Here is a 22,214-nt window from a genome sequence, read left to right as displayed (position 1 = left end):
TTCAGTAGTGCTCTGAGTTTGTATTTATTAATTCAAATGAGGCGGGAACCAAATGAATTCACTATTGCTCCCAAGTTTCTCAAACAGCAAAATATGTTCTTCTCAAGTTTGTTTAACAGGCAGCTCTGTTACAGGAGTGGAAGGCTGGATTTTCTCTGCATGTGCATGCATGCGCATGTGCCATCTCGGACTGCTACAACATGAATGCTAGAACGACGGTTACTCATCAGACTGCTTAACATTTACTTCTTTGCAAACCCTTCATTTACCATAGCCTCTAATAAGCACAAAAATATGACACGTATAAAGATAAATGTCTTGCAAAAGTCCTTACCTTTCTGCAGGTCAAAAAATAAAAATAATTAAAAAACAACAACAACAACAAAAAAACAGTAACAAACCAAGACCCTTTAAAAATGCAATACTTGATACGATTGAATTTAAAGACTGAAGGAGCTGAGAAGTGTATTTGTGTATTTAAGACTCGTGATAAGCCATCATGTGTGGCATGCATGATTCACTTCTGCTGCTTCTTATTAAACTGCTGTGCCCAATGACTTTTTTCAATGAGCATCACTGCATACATACATTAAAATATGAAAAACGAGCAGGCCTTGCTGCTGAGATGACGGGATACTGCGGCATGCATCCCTCCTCCTCCTGCAGGATGAAGACTCGGCGCACCAAGAGGTTCCACAGGGATCCAGATCCAAAGCAGGAGGAGGAAGAAATACTGAGGAACAAACACTATTTGCGCAGCCTGGGGGATGCTGAAGAAGCAAGTCATGACCAGGGTGAGGAGCCGAGTGGTTTCCTTTGGCACAACACATCTGGAAGGATTTCCCAGCAAAAAGGGGAGCCTGAAGCTGCCCAGCTTGTGAGGAAGACACATTGCTGATGGAAAGAGGGTGGTGGCATGAAGAGGCTGAATGATCTGGATTTGGAGCTGGTATCGAGTGAGGGAAACAGGTCAGATCCCGACACCCAGATGCCCTGCAGGTCCTGGGGTGAAATCTCCCAGGGAACCTAAGTTTGGGTTTGGCTCTCCTCACTCACACAGCACTTGGCTGTGCAGGGTGACAACACCTCATGGCCCTGAGCACCTCCTTTCCTTCCCCAAAATCCTGGCAGGCTTTTTGCTGCAGGTGCTGCCAGGCAATTACGATGTGTCTGAGAAAAAGATCTCCCCTCCTTCTCCAGGAGACCCCATGTACGGGTCTGGCAAAATGAAGACTCCATAAACTCCAGCAGAAAGTGCCTGGTATTTCCTACAACTTTTTGACTCAACATTTTGGGTAGAGGTAAACACAACCCACTTGTAGGAAGCCAATGCCTACCTCCCATCTTGGCTTTCTAAGATGTGTTCTTCCCTCCAGACCCCAATCCTTTACACCTTTTGCCCCCCCAAATCAGTTACTTGAATGGGATGAACAGGATGAGGGGCACTGAAATGGAAATACTGCCTATGTGTCTACCAAGCTGCATCATGCTACATCCTCATTCACAGCAGCAGCAACGCGAGGCAGACAGGAGTCCAAAATAAGCAGAAATGTGGAGGACACACACACAAAAAGGGCAAACAGCGGTTTTCTGCTCTAAAATTGATTGTACAGATGTATGTCTTGCACTGTTATTTTTTATAAATATTACCATGAAGAAGTTAAACCCATAAAAAAGATGTGCAGATGATATTTGTAAGTCGGGGTAGATTTTCTGAGTTCCTTATAACAAGGGATTAAAACTCATAACAGCCTCCTAGAGACTATTTTAACTGTTAAAATCTGATAAAATTATAATTTACTAATATTTACACTTTTCCTTATTTTAGTTCTATTTTATCATACTAATTCCTCACTTTTGCTGAAATGAACGAGAACTGCTGTATGTTACACCACAAAGGGATTTGAGATGTGCTACCGAGGTTCCATCAAAAAAATGAGCGAAGAGAATTTGTCTGGTTCAGAATCAAACTACATTTTCAAGACAAAAGAAATTGCTCTAAATTTGAAATTAACAGAACTGGGTATAACTGCACAGGACATGCTGCATAACTACAACTTAAAAGATGATTGCTTTAAATTCACATCTAACTGGCCTGCAAAGCAACCTGTTAAAAATACCATATGTTTTCCTACAGTTGAATATTCAACAGTAGACCTCTTTTTTTGTGTGCATTTCATACTTGCAAGATTTGCACCTGTAGTTCTGAGCACGTGATACATTTGATAGACAACTAATGGCACTAATGAATTGCTCTGATCTCGGTCTGCAGTTTATTGTGTGGGGGTAAAACGGGTGTCTGCAGAAAGCAAGTCGGGTCTTGGGCTCTCAGATCCCAGTCTCTTATTTATCAAGTATTGCACTTTCAAATAATCATTGACAATTTCCCCAAGGAATTTTGTTTCTTGGGCTTGGTTGTGTTAAACACACACATTAACTGGTTCTGGATCCATTGATGTAAAAAGCAGCTTAATGATAATGAAAAAGAACTGTTTGGGAATCAAAAACATGTGCGTGAATATTGATTCATATCAGTGCAGAAAATCTTTCCATCAAAGACTTCTGCCCTCTAGGAGAACTTATTTACTTACAAAATTGAGAGATTGGGGCGTCTAGCTGGGGAACATTTCCTCCTTTAGCATTTAGCTTTTGCACTTGGGTAGGCGGCACAGGTTTGTGAGACTGGCCGGTGGCTCGGTACATGGCTTGGACCCACAGGATGCGGTCCTGCTCATCGTCACTTGCAAAAATCACCGTGTCTCCTTCCTTCACGGCGTTGAAGAATGCTCTGCCACCTTCCAAACCTGCCAGGAGAGGAAGGCAGGCTTAGAAAGTGGCACCGGATTTCCACAGACTTTGAGGCTGGCAATGGGCATTCCCCGGCCACCCACAGCCCCACCGCTCTGGGTGCCCCCCAGCGAACCCAGGGCTCGCCCTGCACAAAAGCTGCTTGGCTGGATGCTCGTTTCCATCTCTGCCCCAATTCAGCGCCCTTCTTCCCATCTCCCCACCATCAGAATAAAGCTGGAATCAAGTTCTTGATGACAAACCTACTATGTCTTTCATCGTCTCCTCTGGGGGACACCATTATCCAGGGCATGGGGAGGATCAACACGCTCAGTGTGTTGCCCCTCTGAAATAAAAGAAAGGTGGTGCTCCTCCACTTGAAGGAGTGTCCCAGCACCATGTACACAAGCAGGCACCTCCTGGTACCTGGGGCCTTCCTGCCCCTTCCCCTCACATACATCTACCAGAGAGAAAATGGGAGAGGCAAAAATGCTGGGTCGGTCCCATAAATATTTTCTACAATAAGGACAGGCACAGCTGCTAACCTTTTATTTAGAGAATATAATCTGGAGGCAGAGGTTAGGATTATCACTCAATCTGTGCATTCAGTTCCCAGCCAAATTGCACTGGGATGTACGCATCTAATTCACTCAGGCTCCCCAAAAAAGACGAGTCTTTCCCTCTTCTTGTGCAACTCCTTCCATCTATTTATAGTAAAGTCATGAATAGCTAATGATCAGTCTAAACACAAACATATTTACAATAAATGCTGATCACAGTTCAGCTGCAAGCAGGGAGGGAGGATCCCAGCTGGGGAGCTGCGTTCAGCGCCGCGAGCACGAGCGGCAGCAGGCGGCTGGCTGCCCTACCTGGCTGCGGGTCGGTGTAGTCCACAGTGTATCCGTCGAGCTGCAGCAGCTCTTGAGGTTCGGCTTTTTTCTCCCGGTAGCTGCACATAGCAAACGTATATTGACTAACCTGAAGGAAATCACAAAGCTAAGATGGCACCGGGTGACCACGACAAGGCATTTCCGAGCTGCTTACGAATGTGGTTTACAGGGACTGGGGTGTGTGGGGTCATTTTGATAGTCATTGCTTATGAGACACACTAAACTTTAACCACGCTTTCTCAAAGCACTCTCTTAACATCCCCTACCGAGGCAGGCACCTAATTCCCCGCATCGGTACATACAGGGGTTTAATTTCCTCCCGACGAGGGAGTGCCACGCTTTAAAAAACTCTATCACTCATCCCCAGACAAGTGCAAGAGTGACACCCTGTCACAAACAATGCGAGCTAAATTGCTAGGTGCCAGTCATATTAAAGCAATCTTAAGATCCCACTGATCTCGGCAGTTGTTGTCATCAGTGCTGTAAATGGCAGCTCTCACTCCTCTGAGGTACCATCTGCATGACATGATGCATTCAATGTCAAGCTCTTGACGGAAGCCGACTCGGCTGCGGGGGCTCTGCCAGGCCCTCCCATCGCCGTCGGGAGGCCATCAGCCCGCATCAAGGCCCCGCTCACGCTCCCCGCGCCGCGATCTGGATGGGCGGCGAGGAGCCCGGCCGGAGAGGAGAGGGGAGGAGAAGGGAGGATTCTCCGTGCTCCAGGCTAGGAACTCACGGGGGAATTTACTGTCAAATGATTTCAAGTGACTTTGGGAAGGTTGTGTCACATCTCGGACGCCTTACGTAATTTTATTAGGGTGGACATCTTCTTGACCTCTGGAGGAAACTTTGACTTCCGAGGGATCTTTAAAACTCTGGTGGGTGGCAGAGGATCGTACTCGTCATTTTTCGGGAGTTGGGAAAGATCCTGAAAGATGGGCTTCACGCGAGCAGCTGCTCCCTCTGCATCAAGCAAGCAGCTGGGGGATTTTGCCTCCAAACTCCAGAGAAACCGTTCTGTTATAAATACACACCCAGCATATATTTTGGTGGCATCTATCACTAATAAACTGTCATTTATTTAAGTCGGGGGAGCCGTCTATTGGCTCAGCATCCCCAGCCGGCGCTCGGTATCTTGCTGCCCTCTACGGGCCTCCGCTAGCTGCCAGCCTGCTCTCGGCAGCCCCTGCCTGTGCTGAGCCTTCCTCCAGGAACAGCTCCAGAAACCACCTAAGAATAAACCCTATCATTAACACGTTTGTGGGAGTAGGACTAAAAGTGATGCTTTCAGCACCTTGCATCTTCCTTCGAGCTACCAGCTCGGATGAAAGATTGACACGTAACAGACCAATAGCAGGAGCACACCGGTGCACATTGCATGCTGAATGCGTACCCTCGTACCGGCAATACAAAAATTAAAAAGATTAACGCAAAGAAATCTAAAATTAACCCAGTGCCCCTCAGCACAACATTCAGGCGACTCCTGCTCATTCAGCCCGACTTGCAGTGTGTTGCTGCCATCTCCTGGACAAACTCCCGAATGAGCTTTATTTACGATAAGATCCTGCTGCTTTCGTCCGAATGGCAGGGGTTTGGTTTCTCTGCCTTAGACAGCCTGAACTTAGGGACTACAAGATAAATTCAATTCCTGCAATGATTCGCTGCTAATCTACGCTGACATTGATGGGAAACATTGATACAAGTAATGCTTTTTTAATCCTGTAAACTTTTAGCAACAGGTAAAATCCTTTCAGTAGGTCAGAGTTTCTTCTGCTCTGGCTCTGAAGATGAGGCCTGAATTTCCAGCTCCTCCTCATGTACAAATAACTCATCTCACCTTTGGACCCAGTAAATATTATTCATCTCTATCGATAAGGCAACCACACCAACACAACCATAACAGACAGAAACACATAGAGGCTTTTCAAAGCTTACACCTCTCATGTTAAAAGTTACAGAAGAGATGTGGATGAAAGACTTTGGCGGAGCCATGCTGGGATAGGTGCAAAGCAAGCTGCTCTCTCCTGTTAGCATTCACATGGTTCCCCTGGAAGAAGCTGGTCTACATCATTACTACAAGAAATCTCCAACAGACACCTACAGGCCAGTCTACAACGTGTGGGGCCAGCTCTCCTCTGGGATCACGTCCAACTGCTGCTCCACTAATGCAGCTCGAGCCCAAAGCCCAAGGCCCAGGTTGACCAAGAGGTCACTCACGAGCCTGGCAGTAGGCAAGCTCGGATCAGGCTGGAAGGAGGAGACAGCTATTTGCTGCTGATGTCCTCCGGAAAAGGAGCCAACAGTGCCGTGCAGAGTGCCTGCACCGAAACAACTCGAGCTAGCAGCTTCAAGGGCTGCCATGCCACATCTTGCAGCCTAGAGCTTTACTGCTTGGGGTCAGAAATAAACTGATGCCCTGGCTACCAGTGAGATGTGGCTCCTTCCATTTATGAGTGATGTTAAAGAAAAATCCTACAAAATGAGATCCTAGGAAGCGTGGTATGTCCCAATCTCGCATTGCTGCTGAGCAGTGCTGCAGGGTCAAGTGGAGATGGCAGCTTGCCTCTCATCAGTCCTCTAACACGGCGTGTTGCAGAGCCTGCCTTCTGCAGCAGCTTAGAAGTGGCCAGACAAGTGAAACAGTTAATAGCAGAAATTAATCTTACAGCCTGCTGAGTTCACACTGAACCGTAGCTGAGTATGAGGGCGACCAGATGGGATGGGCGAGATGAATGGTTTGAGTAATTGAAAAAAACTCGGGTAGAGAGGAAACCGAAGGAAGACAGAGGAGAAATCTCTGCCCAGGGAGGGACAAACTCTCAGAGCAACTGGGACTTCATCCAGGGACTAGATGAGGGCCAGGAAAGGAGCATCTAGGGAAGCTGAACTGAGCGAAACTAAAAGAAGGGAAATAATCCAAGGCTGCCCTGGCTGGTTCCTTACAAAAAAGGGAAAACGCTTTGAAAAATAATTTGAGACAGAAGAACAGGAGAAACAAAGTAGGAGGAAAAAAAAGAGAAAAAGACAAAGAAATTGAGAAAAGGGGAAACAGACAGCTGGAGACAAATGCCAAAGTTCACTATTCCCAGACTGCTAAATTAGATCTGACTTTCTTGGCACTTGACCATATTCTGTCACCAGCTATATAACCCGACTGATTAATACATACAGAAGATCTGTATTAACCAGTACTGACTTCATCCCTGTTTTTCCACCAAGTACTCCTGCCCTAGCCAGCACCACGTGCCCGAGAATCCTGCTCAAACCTGTTAATTGTCATCCCTCGCACTCCGAGCACCACACAGCTCAGTCATTCGCTTCCCCATTTCCCCGTGTTGACATAACACCGCCCCGCTTGGGTTAAATTCTTAAATGGACCTTTCCTAGATTAACGGCATGCATTTTGTCCCAAGGGAGAGAAACTGTGCTAAGATACTGCCAGTTGTAATACAGCTTTCCACTTTGATGGGAGACTCTTGTCCTCTGGTTGCAGCTGTATGTTGCCTCCCGAGCCCTTTACTGACACAAATGAGCAGAGGAAATGATCTGGCTTAAAGAAACAAATGTGAAAACAATGGTTTTCACATCTCAGCACATCCGTTCATCCCTAAACAATTGCACATAGCAGTTGTCCTAGCCTCCAAGTGGGAGGTGTGCGTGTTTTCTCCTCGGGCAGGTCTGCGGGATGGGAAGCCGTGCCCGCCACAGCAGCTCGCCCTGTGCAGACAGGACAGCAGGCTCTGCTTCAGCCAGGTGGAGCCAGCTGTGCGGCTGTTCAACCAGCAGTTCCCAAACATTTTGTATCATCAACACCCAAGGGTTTCTCAGGAATCACCACCTACACCCAGTTTTCAGCGAGGGCCTAACTGAAAACATGATTTAATACGATGACAGGGACCAGCTATGGGTCATTCACCTTGACCTGAGGACTACCATCTAGGACTGCTGGTGTAGTATACTGCAATTCTGCCAAATTATTTTCCAGTTCTGCTGGCTATCTGGAGTTACTGAATACTTACTTCATTTCATTTTATCCCGAGTCGGCTGAGTTTTGCTAAAAGCAGGAGCTGTCACCATTAGTCTAAACTATAATGAGCGCAGGGAGTCTGTCACTAGAACAATAGATCCAGGCGAAGACACTGCAACTGGTTTTAATCTGCAGAGAGCTGATCTGCTTCCAACAGCATTCTGCAAACACCATCAGACACACTCAGCTGAAAACTGCTTCAAGCTACTCAGCAGACATGTCATCCAGGTACCATGGAGTGTTACTTCCCATATGCTGCCAGAGCACAGAAATGGGGTTATGACAAGAGTAAAACAGATTCAGTCTGAAATCTCGATGTAATTAATTCATTTGCCCTTAAGAATCATTAGAGATTTCCTATTGCAAAGCTGGCAAGCCCACCAAAAGCAGCAATAGTGTTGTTGCCAGTAGAGGACATCAGACCTTGCAAAGAATTAATACAGGCTCTGTCAGCTCCCAGAAATCCCAGCTTTCGTGTGAGCAAGGGTCCAATTGACAAACTGGCTGAAAATTGTATTTTGTGCTCAGGCAGCCGATATAGCAACTTAGGAAACAATTATAACGTCTGTGCTGGATGTACAATTTCTTTCCTAACCAGTCACAGAGAACGCTGCCCTAAATTGTCCCACTGCTTTCGCTTACCACCGCCACTGGCATGACTGCTGCCTTTACGAAGCATTTTCCTCACTTGCGATGCTGCGGACCATTTCCATCCAAGCTCAGGGCCATATTCTGCCATCGCTTTCACGCTGCATATCTCAGGATTTAAAATTAGGCAAGTAACGAGTCTCTGCCATGTAATTTACATCTAATCAGTATTCTGCTCTTCTGCTGCTCATCTCAAAGGGTGTCTACGAGAAGGGTGGGCAGCGTGCAGAGAGGACTGCGATTCATTCGAAAGAGGAAACTATCCCCTCCGTCGCATGGGTGCACGCTGGAGGAGCGCATGCACTGTCTCTGCAAGCTGCTCCGCGCTGCCCACCCTTACCGGGGGGCGAACGAAACCCCCCCAGCAAGGCATGTGCTGAAGAGGTAGGGCCCAGCTCCAGGAGTGGCACAAAGGAACTGCTCTCACCCACTACACCCAAACAAACCATCTCCTGTACTGCCTTCGCAGCTACACAGACACAGAAGGTGCGAGGGATTATTCCACCCAAATTACAAGTGAGTTATTGCTCCTTTCCCCTTCTCTCCAGGGCTTACAGAAGCCAAGCCGCAGTGGGAATGCTCCCTGTAGAGCTCCTTTTTCCATGTACGTGTGCAAAGCCCCCGTTCATCCCGGCGGGGCATCGCTGACAGAAAAGAGCCAAACTGCCATCAGCACCTTCCTCCACCGTGCCGCCTACGCAGCTTGGCACCTTTGAGCCTTGTTTAGATGGCTAGGAAGAGTCTGAGTATTTATTACCGTGAATTTCTTAACCTCTGGCACAAGACACCACTGCACAGCACTGAAGGAACCGAGGCTGGACCAGCTGCCTCCACCTGAAATGGGGAAAGCGGGGCAGGAGAGGACACAGGACCTGGAGGATGAGGTTACTCCGCGAGGGAGGGAAGAGGAGATGGAATTGCAGCAGAAGATGCTACAGGTAAGGGACAGAGACAAGGGATAGGAAAGAAAACATTCATTCATCCAGACTTAGATCCCTGTCCTCTTAGCCGTGTCACGCACTGACCACGATACCCCACAGGAACTTTATGGGCTCTAACTCTTGGCTCCGGTGCCAGCAGGAGCCTGGCGCTGATGCCTGAGCTCCTGACACGCAGGCTGCTCCTCGTCCATTCTTTCTGTAAGTAAGCCAGCTCACCTTCCTGCCAGGGTTATTCCCTGTCTGTGTTTCCGCAGAGTTCAGAGCATTCTGGACATCAACACCTTTGCTGCCAATCCCTGTTCGTATCAGCACCCATCCTTTGCATTGCATGAAAAGCAAATGACAAACATACGGACAGCAAAGTATTTTTATTCCATCTTTATTGCCTGCTGACATGTTCAATATGCTCAAACTACATCTGAGGGACTGCATAGAGAGTGTTTCTTGTTTATATTTGATGTACGGCAGAACACTTTACATTGCACCAAATGTTGAGCAAACGGTAACATAACAGAGAAGCTGCAGCGGCAGCTGGAATTTCTGAGGTGGGCTACAGAGACTCTCTGGGGGCAAAAGTCTGCTCATCTTATTCAAATGAACTGCTTTTCTGGCCAAATTCTGCTCGTATATGCCAACTGACGAATACAGACCTAGTAACAGGAGAAAACATGGAATAACTGAGCAGTTCAATTCCACTGCAAGCTGAGAAATATATGGCAGCTAAAAATGAGAGCTGTAACTGCAGCCCCACAGAAAGGCTGGACTAACGGCTCCTGAGAGAGACATGGGGATTAATGCCCAAACCTGCAAACCCTCGCACACAAGAATACTGATATATTTATTTATGGGAGAAGCTATTTGAGGAAAGAGGAATTGTCCTGTCACACACAGGCCCTCTCTGAAGAAGGAAGGGCCCTTGGAGAACCCCTGCTCACAGGGGAAAGGCCCTGAGAGCCTGGTTCAAAGGAGACGAGTTATCTGTCAGGGACAAGCCATACCAGCTGCTTTACAGGTGATCACACATCGTCACAGCATTTTTAACTTCAGCACAGACCTTAATAAAGAGAAGCAATCCCTCAGCTCCTGCACAAGAACAGGGTTATTGTACAAGACCCCAAAGGCTTCTCCTAAATTATGGCTTCTGCTGGCTCTTTGGGATCCCCTTCCAGCAGCCTAGCCCTGCAAGATGTTGGGTTCCCCCATGAGGTGCCAAGCACCCACCCAGGACCTAGCTGGTCCCTGCATGGAGACCATTTGCAAACCAGGTGTCGCTGGGAATGGATTACAACAACCCTACACCCATCATTTTTACCTAAATCTAAATATACTTCCTGGGCAGATATAGGCATCTCCTGTGGCTCTCTACACTAACTCCCTCCCTTTTGTGGCCATCTCGACCCCACCTGGAGTACAAAACAAGCACTTCAACTGTCCCTGCTGATTGAACTTGGTTGTTGGACTACGTACGCAGCTGGTCGGTCCAAACAGGCTTCTGTTTGCATGGGTCATGCAGTCATAAATCCCTTTTGCCACCCCAGGATGGACTTCCTTATCTGCCACATGGATTAGGGCTATGGAAGCCAGCAGTGATGGAGAAACTGCAATTGAGCTTCCTACTGAGACAACTGAACTTGGAGTTAAAACTAACTCCAACCAAACTCACCAGTTTGCACCGGGTGATTCGGGACCAGAGAAGTGAGAAGCCAGCTGTGTAACGGGGAAGATGGACTACATGGATTCCTGCCTTTACCCGCACAGGAAAATCAGCACACAAGCACACTTCATCCAAAACGTGGAGCCTGGTGCCTCTCGTTTGCACCTTCCCTGATCTTATGCATGGATCCCATGTTATTCCATCTCAGCATCTCTGTGGTACTTGCACCACAGGACCCTGCACAAAATTTTTATTTCACGTACTTGGAGACAACACGCCCTGGGGAACTCAGAGAGGAGGGAGGGAAGAGAAGGACCCCAGAGTACCCCCTGCGCGGTTTATCAGGCTGCTGTGAAGATGGAGCCACCCAAACCAGGACCCCACACTTCTGTGATTTACGCAGTGCTTTCAGCTGCCCTTGGGAAGGTGAGGGAAGATTCAACATGCCAAGTACTGACCAGATCCTTTTAGCTCGTATAAGACATCTTCTGCCTGTTTACTTGAAATTATTAACCAGGGTCAAATATACAGGTCTACTGGAACTGGGAAGGAAGAAAGTAAAAATCAAAAAAAAAAAAAAAACAACCCACACCCAAAATCCCAAAAAACAGCGAAGAGAGAAAAAAGGGAGAAAGACATTGCAAAATGATCAATGACAGCTGCAGACAATGAGAGGCATCAATGAATATATGAGTATGAAGACGAGATAACCATCAAGAATGAAATACTGACTTCCGACACAGTCAATGATAAAATTTCTGTAGACTACAAGGGACTTGAAATTTTACCTGGAGGCTCAAACGAGAGCATTCACACACAAGTACCTCCAGCCAAGACATAGTTTCCTCCTCGTCTCACTAAATTTCTCACTAAAATTGTTCCTCCATTTCACTGAGTGTTGCATTGCATCAAGAAACTCCTAAATAGAGACTGCAACTGGGTTGTCCTTGAGATGTACGTATTTAAAAGAAAGAAGATCTATGAATTAACAAAGAACCTATGCTAAACCACAGTTCTGCATCAGTAACACAGCAGTGAAAATGGTCAGGATAAACAAACAACAAACAAATAAGAATTAACTATTTCTTGTTGTAATTTAAGATCACTTCTAGTTAAATCTGTTACCTGGACCAGGACAAAGAAGCGTTTCTTCCATCTCTTCCAAACGTTTTTACCAATGGCCCATAAATATCTAGGAGAAAAGAACCAGTGAATTCAGTACACAAGTGACAAGATGTTGTTTACGGTATCTTTTCTTTATAGCTCGAAACTGAAGTTAATGCAGAAGCAGGAGTAATTACAAGACTCTCAAGCTTGGCAGCATTACTGAATGTGTTTACTTCTAGCCTGAACGAATAACCTGTAAAGAGAGAGACATAAAAAACTCCCAGAGTCTTGATGTTACACAGTATTATTTTTCCTCTTCTTTTTTGTCTCTTACAGCTTGCTCAGAATTCAGAAGCCCTTTCATGCCAGTGAATAGCCACTATGTGGTCAGATGGGCGCAGAATACATTTTCAATGGAAGAATTGAGTGAAGGAAGCCCAAGTGTTGCTTTAAGCCTTCACAAAACCATTTGGCTGAGGGGAGGTGTCAAACAGAGGGCACCTTACTGCAGCAAAACCAGCGCCAAGGGCCCCAGCACACACCAGACTGACTAAAGCAGGTCACTTCGCTGAACAGCTGAAGATGAATTCCTTGAAATCGCTTGGCTACGAGCAAACTGAATAATTTCTAAGGAGGAGTGAATTTACTGTGTTTTACAAAGGAAGAATTAACTTTTAAAATTAATGTCAAAATTAGCATTTAATCTCTGTGATGATGAAGCAGCTGCTGTGACACTGTAATACAAACACTGGCAAAAACAGCAGCAGCACCAGACTCATAGTAATTACAAAGACATTGTTCAACACTAATACGTTTTATGTATCATTATAATTACTTTGGTTCTGGCTCAATAAATAGAAAAACAATTCCTTTTTGGTTATGCTCGTGTTTTTTATGCAGGAAGAGATCCAACATATGTACATAGTCTTAGTGAATGTTCAAGCCACAAAACTCCAAGTATTGTGCTGATGTGGGCACTGAGTCCTTGGCTTAGAGTTCAAGAAGAGGGAAATAATTGTCTGTCTTACTATTGCCACTAAACCCGGCAGAAAAATAACTTCAGTTACAAAAGCAAGCTAATAGTACAACCCATGTAGCTTTCAGCACCATCTTGTTCATTAAATGTTAGTTGAAAACAGGATGAGAAAAGTCAGGAGTGCTCAGCCCTATTGCTATCAGATATGCTCAAAGAAACAGGTATGATGGGTGAACTGTTCTTTTTTGCTTTTGGTGCCTGTGTTCGCGGTGGAAAAATTAAATTGGCCAAATCTGGCTCTTGGCTCTGATCTCATTAGCAGAGAAGACAGGAAGATGAGGAAAAGGAACTAAAAGAAAGATGAGTGTTTTAATCCATCTAATAATGGATTGAACCTAACAAAACATTCTGAAAACAAAAACGAAGTAGTTACTTTTATAGCACCAAAAACATACTGGAGAAAGAGTTAATCAAAGCAGTGACTTTCCTAGATAGTTTCTATTTTTTATCACATCCTCAGCTCTGAAGAGTAAACAGAGAAAAGCCTTGCCAATGGCATTAGCTAGATCTTCCCAAGGATGATCTAATTTGTAATTGCATTACCAGTGAAAAGCGTATATCAGCGTTTGCTTCTGGGCACCAGGAAAAGATAGGAATGATTCCCTTTTGGCCAACTCAGGACACGTTAAAGTGCACAGGAATTACATAATCCTGAATTTAAAAATTTCCTTTCTGCTCTACAATGTCACAACCTCTTCTGCCCCTGCGTGGAATGAAGGGGGAGGCCAGGGGAGGCAGTTTGGGATCCCCTGGCCCCAAATCCTCTGATACTGACATATGGAGGGGAGAGGTTTCCCTTTTAACATCCCACTTCATTAGTCCTACTTACACTCTCTTGACCTGCTGCAGGCAACCGCTGTTCAGTTGTACTGTGCATCTCTGTATAAATAATGATGATCACTTTGGAGTTTATTTCAAGCGGAAGGTGCACTGATTTTTTAGTTCTGAGAAGTCAATACAGGGAAACACAGAATAACTTAGGAAATTATACAACCTATCAATAAGAGAGGCAGGCAGTTTGCTTCTTATTTCCTTACAGGAAGGAAATAAACCAGCAATTTCCTGGGGAATGCTGTTTAAAATTTAAATTGTTTGACTGACATGCATTAAAAAGACTAGCTAAGAATATGGAAAATGAATTAAAAATGACTGAACTAACGCTGATTCTATATTTAAATTTCTTTTGACCTCCTGTGATCTTGAGAAAAAAATAGAGTTCCTCTTCCAGAATCTTAAAAAAAGAGAATTTTTCTAATGCACATGCAAAACAAATTGAGTTCAGATCAAGACACTTACCCAGAGTGCTTCATGTTTTGAGGTTTATCCATTCGTACAGCAAGCTTGATCTTCAGATCCTGATCCGGGCAGTTTTTGGAAACTGTCATTTTGTGCCACTCTGATTGCTTTGGGCTGTTGGGAGTAGGGTGGAGAACAACCTGCAAGCGTCAAAATCAACAATGTTAAAAATTGTTCATAAAGTGGGTTTTACTGGGTAACAAAAATACAGGAGATGAGCTACCTTTCTCCTAAAAGTCAGTGTGGAAATGACTACACACATCACTGAGATTAGCTTTTCTTTATTGTTTTAAAGTTCAGCTTATTATTTTGAGATGAGTTCATATATTTTCTGGCTCTACCTGCTGTGCTGTTTTTCATGGGGTTGTGCAGAACAGAACTGCATTATCAGTTCCCATCTTGCAGTCATTTAAGGAAAGAGAGCAATAAACAAGCTTGCAGCTGTGCAGGTAAACCAGCTTAGAAGTGATGGTGGACTGATCTGATGAGCAAACCAGCAACAAGTTTTTGCTGAGGTTACCCCCTACAATACTCTGCTTTCAGAGCCATACCGTCAGCCGCTAGGCTTCCTGACATTTCCACGTGAGGTGTGCTGTTTGAAGGCTTCGGAAAGTTTCACCTAAAACGGTTCATCAATTGCTACCATCAGGCTGTGGTAAATATGGTCTGGTTTTTTGCTTATTGGTAAGACTGTATGCAGTAGGCAGCACTGCAGATAGGTCAGTTTGTCTGACTGTGCTAAGACAACAGATCAAACGTGCATCACATATCACGACAGCGGTCGTTGCAGGACTTTCTGCTTCCATTTCGTGCAGAGAGGAAATGATGGGGCAGTCTCCAGCTGAGGTAAATCAATGCGACAGCAGTGACTTCAGTGGAGCTGTGCAGATGAATACCAATGGAAGTGCTTGGCAAATCAAAGAAACTAAAAGGCTCCAAGAGGCAAGTAATCCCTTCCGATCATAGCTGTGCTTTTCCTCTCACTCATTACCCCCCAAAGCAGGGCATCCCCCTCAGCCAGCGAGCCACAGAATATTCTTCGAGAACTATACAGCATTCACAGTTTTCTCCTCGTGCTTCCACGTGTCCTCTGACGTGGCTTACCCCTGGGACTGTGGGACGTGTGTCCATGTGCGAAGGAAAGCACACCAGAGCCGTAGCTGTCCTCACACCAGAATGATGCCCTCTCCCTCCTACGCCCATTCCTCTTCCAACACTTTCTCTCTCAGAGGTGACTTTGCCTGGAGCAAATTTATTAGTCTCCACTGTCCTGCAGTGAGATGAATCTCCTTTAACTCCATTAACCTTTATGCAAGCACGCTCTTTTACAAATGGCAGCATTCATCCTTGTTATTTGCTGTGCTTCCATCGCTCCGTGCTCCTGCCAAACGCCAGCCAGACTATAATGTTATATTCCAGATACTCAACTTCACTGCAGAGTCAACAAAGTAGTTTGTTGTTTTTTTCCTGCCACCAAAATATTCTTGACACCATTACCCTCTGATGAAGGATTTTAAAAATTATTTTATTGTCTCCTCCAAAGCCTGAGGTTAACATCAGTAGATTTTGGAGTTTGTCCTTATTCATCAACATTATTTAAAGCATCATTTATTGGGTTACATTCATGCTTTCTCTGGCAGGAATCTGTTATTAGTTACCTAGATTAACTGAGCAATGCTGGTCTCTAACACTTGGAAAAAAATGTATTTAAGCAAAACCTGAAGAAAAGAAACAAGTCCTGCACATGGGGTGTTGTTAGAGAAGTGGATGATGAAGTTGGATGCCCAAGCTCTGTGCATCATACAGGCATCCCCATTTGAAGGCAGGCCGGGCAAGCACACAGACCATGGCCTTGCATTAAACCTCATCTCCCTGCGAGGCAGCAGCCACTCAGGGTGTTTGGGATACTTTGTATTTTGATTTCTAACTCTTTTTCATCGAAAGGCGCATAAACTTTGTGCGGTGCTGTTGTAATTCATGGCTCTTCCCCTCCTTGCTCTCAGTGGATGAAGCCTTGGCTTGGCTGAAGTCCACGGGCACTTTGCCACTGGCTTCAATAGGGCCAGGATGGATTCCCATGGCTTCAGCTGCCCATCCAGCAGTTTGGGGCTTGGGAGCGATTTCCAGCTCTCCCTTCGACACAAGTGGTGCAATGAGGAGCGCCGGCCGGCTGCCAGCTCAACACTTGCAATAGAAAGTGAGCATTGTGCGCGCCTGGCAGCGCACAAAGCTGCTTCTCAAAAGGGCGGCTAAGCATGGGTGTTTTTGTGTAGAAATGCTCCTCAGAGACTTACTTCTCTCTCCGCAGACAGGTTTGCACCCATTTGAACAGCTAAATCAGGGGCTTAATGCGCTCCTGATTTCTTTATTTCGTTAAAAAGAAATCCCGATGCGGCCCGATCGGACACGCGTCATCTCGGCCGCTCCAGGCACCCCGAGCGTCCCTTTGAAGTTCGGCCGCCTCAAAGCACCGGTGGCCGCTGGCCAGAGGAAATTGCCGCCCCGCGCCCGCTGCTGCTGGCCCGCATTCCTGGGATTTCAGGAGCTTACCCTGGGTGATGGCTTCCCGCTGGACCGGGAATTCAAGCGCGTTGGCACGGCCGGCTCTTCGGCATCTCAGGGCCAGGGGGGTTGCGTTGGGGCCTGACGTCTTTCTCAGAACAAGGCGCGAGGCTAATTGCTTCCCCGGAGCAGCAAAGTCAGCGCTGCTCATGGCTGCCAGTGGGAACAAGGCCTACAAAGCAAGTGGGTCCTCCAGCGAGCGCAACCACTCAGGGGAAAAAGGCCTGAATGGCATTGTGGGCGGCTGGGTGAAAAGCTCCGCTCAGCATGCTGCAGTGGATAAAGGGAGGTACCGGGCCGTCTGAAGAATGTCGGTTTGAAAATAATCCTGAAAATATTATGATGCTGTGCGGCAAAGCAAATGGAGGCCTTCGGCTGGAGTGCTGCAGCCTGGTGGGGTCACCCTCCTTTTGAAAAAGAGACGGGACAGGGAGAAAGGCAGGATCGTGTTGTGGATGAGGGAAGTCTGGAGGGGCTGTGACTCTCTTTGAAGAGAAAACTGAGATGAGGAATGGAGGGGTAACTCTGCTTTTCTCTCTCTCAAATACAAGAACAAAGGATGTTATGTGAATGTGAAAAGACAAACAGTCAAAATGAACGTAAATTATATGAGACAAAAACACCTGTGGTGCTCTCCACCATAAAGATATAAATTAGATCAACAACTCAGTAGGACCTAAAAGAATGTTTGGCATTTGCATGAACAACATGAGTTAAAAAATCATGTTAATTAGGACAAACTTTGTTTTACAGAGGCAAACTCTTCTGTGTCAAGGCCCAAAAAGCTGTGGACTGCAGGGGTCAGCAAAAAACATCCCAACAAGAGGTTAGTCCGTAACTGGAAATGTCACACTTGCACTTCACTTCTTGGGGTCTTCACCATGCAGTTCAGAAGAACAGATCTGCTATCTACTCCCTTGCTGATTAAACATCATTTGCTCTTCATTTGCTGGTTCCCGGTCTTTTTAATAATGTTATGAAGCCGCAATGTGGCTGTGGAGCCTCCCTCATGACACCAGCCCTGGGAAACCCAAATCAGACTCGGTGTGGTTTCTGTCAGCCACAGGTTCCTTCACAGCTTTGCATACCCAGTTTGCGGGTTGTCTCTGGACTTGGGCTTTTCTCCCTAGGTAGGATTAAAAGGCTGCACTCTGCATGTGTTGTACAGGCTCCTAGATGCTGCTGGGGACACCAGCCCGGGCCACTGAGGCCTCCCTTGCTGAGAGAGCTGAGGAAGGCCTGGCAGAGAGCTTCCTGCTGCTTAGGCCTGGGGCTAAGACAAACTTACAGCTGCACAATGCAAATGTCCACAGAGATGAGCTGAAGTGTCCTAACATCCCAGGAAAGCTGTTGTCCACAGATGCTGTGGAGCTGTGGGCTGCAGTCCTGGAGGGCCACCAGCTCCAGGGCCTGGGACTGCAGGCAAGGGGCAGGGACAGGGCAGGAAGGTTGGCTCTGATGCTCCATGGCCGGTCCCAGGGCAATCTGAGCTCTTTGCTATTAACACCACTGCTGGAGGCAGTGGAGCCCCCCATTTCACCCCCTAGCCCAGCCCCACTGAAGCCACGGCTCAGCCACAGTTCCTGGGGGAGCGAGGATTTCAAGCCTTTTGCCATGAGAACTGCTGTCAGCGCTTTCAAATGCTCAAGCCGTGCACTGGCTGTTCAGCAGATATGAGAGCAGCTTAACACACTCCTGCCAAACTTAAATCCTCTCTTTTTGCTTCAGCATAATCCCCTTTTCTGCCTCAGGAATGTCCATTTCCGTAAGCAACTTCTAAAGCTTTCCGGACTGCCAATATCGCACACAAGATCCTCTGCCTTTGCTCAGTGCAGGCACAGCCAGCTGAAATGCTGCCATTAAAAACTAACAACAAAGACAGCATGCGAGGTGCATTACTTTCCAGCAGTGGAGAGCTTGCTTTCTTTCCCTCCTGAAGCTTGGCAAAAAAGCAGAGCACGTTGTGCTCCAAAGATATTTCCGTACAGGAGAGATTTCTCTAGAAAAGCAGGGCCAGAAGGAAAAAATTACCGAACTCAAAATCTCCTTACCCTCCCAAGCTCTTTGTCCTCCAGCGCCAGCACGCCTGTGCTCTCTGTGAACAGCTTCACCTTCACTGCAGGAAGCGCGTGTGTTGTCGTGAAGTCTCCTTGGGTGCCCCAGCTGCAAAAACAGAGACACGCTCAGCTCCAGCAGCAGCCCAGCAGCGCTACTGCTCGGGTGAGCAATGGTTAACAGAAAATGTCGTGCCTGGCACAGGCTGAAGTGGCTGGGCTGAGTGACAAGGGCATTAATTATCTTCTTAGAGAAATGCAGGACAGATGTTTGGAAAAATCATGATGTCTCTTTGGGGAGAAAAGAGGATATTTGGGAGCAGCATGAAACCAAATTTAAGGGAACTTATTTAGAAGGAAAGAACAATACATCTCCAGCAGTGACAGCCTGTGTAGTTACAACAGAATCTGAGGATCAAGAACACCTGCACCTAGGACATCTGTGATCGCTTGTGCCTCTGCTTTTCTCCTGGCTAGTTAACCTCTCCTTTCCAGGTTTACAGTGAGGTTTGCTCTCTCTAAAGAAACCCCACATTTAACCTGAGTCCACTTCTGAGTCTCAACCCGGTCCTCCAGCCCAGGTTCAGGTTCAAGCCATGATGTCTGCAGTAAGCCTAGTTGGGTGGGTCTGCAGAGCAGGACACCAACCAGCTCCTTGGGGATGGGATGGCAGCGGCCATGAAATGTCCACCTCTCCAGCCCCGCAATGAACAGGAACTGCCATCTACTATTTGTACACCATGAGTCATCTCCCTGCCTGGTACTGTGGCTTGGAAAGCAGTGCTATGGAAGCTGAATGAACCACATGGTAAGGCAAACTAGAGCAACCTACAACCCGTTCCTGAAAAGTCTGGTACACTTCAGGCTATTTGCCTCAAGCTACAGTACTGTAGGAAGATGTTAGCAGCCAGCAGTTCCTTGGGGAGTACAACCCCATGAGCTCCAGTGAGGCTGCAGGCACAGGGTCCAACCCGCAGCCTGGTGACATGGATGGCCTAATTTGCCATTTCAAGCCTTATACGGGGAGCCCCCCTGCAGCTGACCTACCTCACATCCTCAGCAAAGAAACCTGCACACGCTGTGGGACTGAGGGGTCACTTGTGCTGGGCACACGGAGGGTGCTGGAGGTGCCCTGCACAGAGCGGTGCCGCTGGAGCCACAGCCCTGCACCTCATGGTGCCGCTGCGCTGGGCAAGTGGGAGAGCGGCCGGGGCCCTCCGTGCCGACCCGTAAGCGCAGCGTGTGGCAGGGAAAGGTCGCCCCTTTCTGCCCTGCCCGGATTAGCAGCTTTCCTGCTATGATTTCTAAACGGATCCCTCTAGTTCACTTACTCCCTTTCTTCAGCTAATCAGCAGTGACAACCTGCCGGTCTCTAGGGAGCCTTGCCAGACTCTGGACCCACTGCTAATCCTTCTCGCAACTTCTGGGGTTTCCATGTGCCCAGCACTCCCCCAGACCTGCAGAACACGAACACTGAGTGAACTTCAGAGGCCGCGTCCCCTCCTCTCACGAAGCAATATATTAATTTAGTCTCGGGTTGCTTCTATTCGTTACCACCCCCAGTTCTGCTCTATTTCAGTTACAAGAGGACTCTTCTTTTAAAGGTACCCAGAACAGTCAGCTTTGATTTAGAAAGATCATAGGCAAAGGAAATCTGTGAAACGCCAAGTCTCTTCAACATCCTAAAGGCCGCAGCTTTTCAAACAGGCTCACTAGTGGTACCACTCACACCAACAAGTCAAATTATTCACCTGTGCTAAGGTTTTTGAGATACAGGAAAACTCCCCTCTGGTAAACAAGAACAGACTGAAGAGGGTCATGGAACAAAAATCAAGTGGAACTTGAACTAATGCCTATTTGCAAGCTTTAGACAAGTTTGAAAGGAGTGGAGAAAAGAAAAAAGAAACTTTCTACACTAAGAGGTAAAATAACACGGTGCTTTTATGTTTGAAAGTTTGCAGTTATGTTTCAAGATTTGTTTCTACTTCTTAGAGAGTTAGAAACTTATTAAAATAAAGTGAGACACAAACTTCCAGACAAAGCTGAGCAAAGCACTCCTAAAATGGCACTTGCTCTCGTTAGCAGGCAGCAGCTCAGCTGAAGATGAAGGGCGTACGGAGGGCTGAGGAAGAAGGCACTGCTGCAAGGAGGACACTGCTGAACATTTGACCATGCAGAAGCCTGTTGTGAAGCTAGTAGATAAGATCTGCTTGGTTTTGTTGGTGGTGGTGGTGGGTTTTTTTTGTTTTGTTTTTAATTCATTGTCAACCAGATTTCCATGTTGTTTCCGGAGACCCTGAATATTCATCACACTTCAAAGCTCATGCAAAGCGTACGAGCAAGCTTGAAGGATAATCACAGAGAAGGTGCTTTCTACAAACTAAAAGAAACAAACAGCATGCCACGAGCAACACATCAGGGTGACACGACAGAATACACAATGCAACCTAAAATACTGCAAGTCAGATGAGAGGTTATGTCGTATCTCACTAACCACTTGTATTCCTCCTCACTCTGTAAATGACTTTCTCTTTCACACTGACCTCAAACTAGATCCTCTGCTGAAGAAGGGCAGTACCCTTGAAGTGACTGGGAAAGGCTCAGACTATATGTGTCCAGAACATGCATGTTCTTCAAACATAAATACCAAAGAGCAGGTTTTATGTTTGGAAATTTATTGGGAAAAATACTTTACCCCTTTTATGCATGAGGAGTATGGTTTATGCTTTGCTCTCTGAGCAAATCTAGTCCAACTGAGCTTAGCAGATGAGCACGTTCAGCACGGAGCTGATTAACTGGGTTTCTTCATCGGTTTTGCTCCGATAGCCTCTCTTCCCGTGTCCCTGTTCCACATGTTTCATCTTTTATGATGATGCATCCAACTGCCACCAGAGCAGGGAGCGGAGGTTTGGTGTGAATTACCTACAGCCCTGCAGTTCAGTCAGATGCCCCAACGTTACATCTTTTTCATGTCTGATCCCTCAGCTTCCTAATAAATGTTTTAAACATGAGAACCAAGAAAGAGCCTTATTTTCTAATTACAGATTCAGGTCACAGATTACGTTTTCTCTCTTAAAAAAACCTGCATTGTCACCAGCAGGGAAAATTAGAAAGATAATCTTGCTTTGGATAAGAGGAGAAAGTAAGAAAATATCGAACCTTACGCTGTGTATTTTGACAGCATCTGCTTTATAGAACTCATATCTCTGTTT

At 46.5% G+C, this 22,214-nt stretch overlaps 1 protein-coding gene across 1 annotated transcript in view; it reads right to left on the bottom strand.

Annotated features, from left to right (window-relative positions):
• Positions 1-22,214, bottom strand: part of CADPS (calcium dependent secretion activator) — a 203,395-nt gene that overhangs the window by 89,904 nt on the left and 91,277 nt on the right. The window contains exons 7-11 of the mRNA XM_035546629.2: positions 19,000-19,111; positions 14,387-14,526; positions 12,073-12,139; positions 3,657-3,765; positions 2,592-2,804 (exon numbers count right to left, since the gene is read on the bottom strand). Coding sequence (XP_035402522.1) covers positions 2,592-2,804; positions 3,657-3,765; positions 12,073-12,139; positions 14,387-14,526; positions 19,000-19,111 — 641 coding nt within the window. The remainder of the gene's footprint in view (positions 1-2,591; positions 2,805-3,656; positions 3,766-12,072; positions 12,140-14,386; positions 14,527-18,999; positions 19,112-22,214) is intronic.

This window comes from Cygnus atratus, chromosome 10 (assembly GCF_013377495.2).
Source record: "Cygnus atratus isolate AKBS03 ecotype Queensland, Australia chromosome 10, CAtr_DNAZoo_HiC_assembly, whole genome shotgun sequence".
Lineage (NCBI taxonomy): Eukaryota > Metazoa > Chordata > Aves > Anseriformes > Anatidae > Cygnus > Cygnus atratus.
This window is presented reverse-complemented; position numbering and strand designations above follow the sequence as displayed.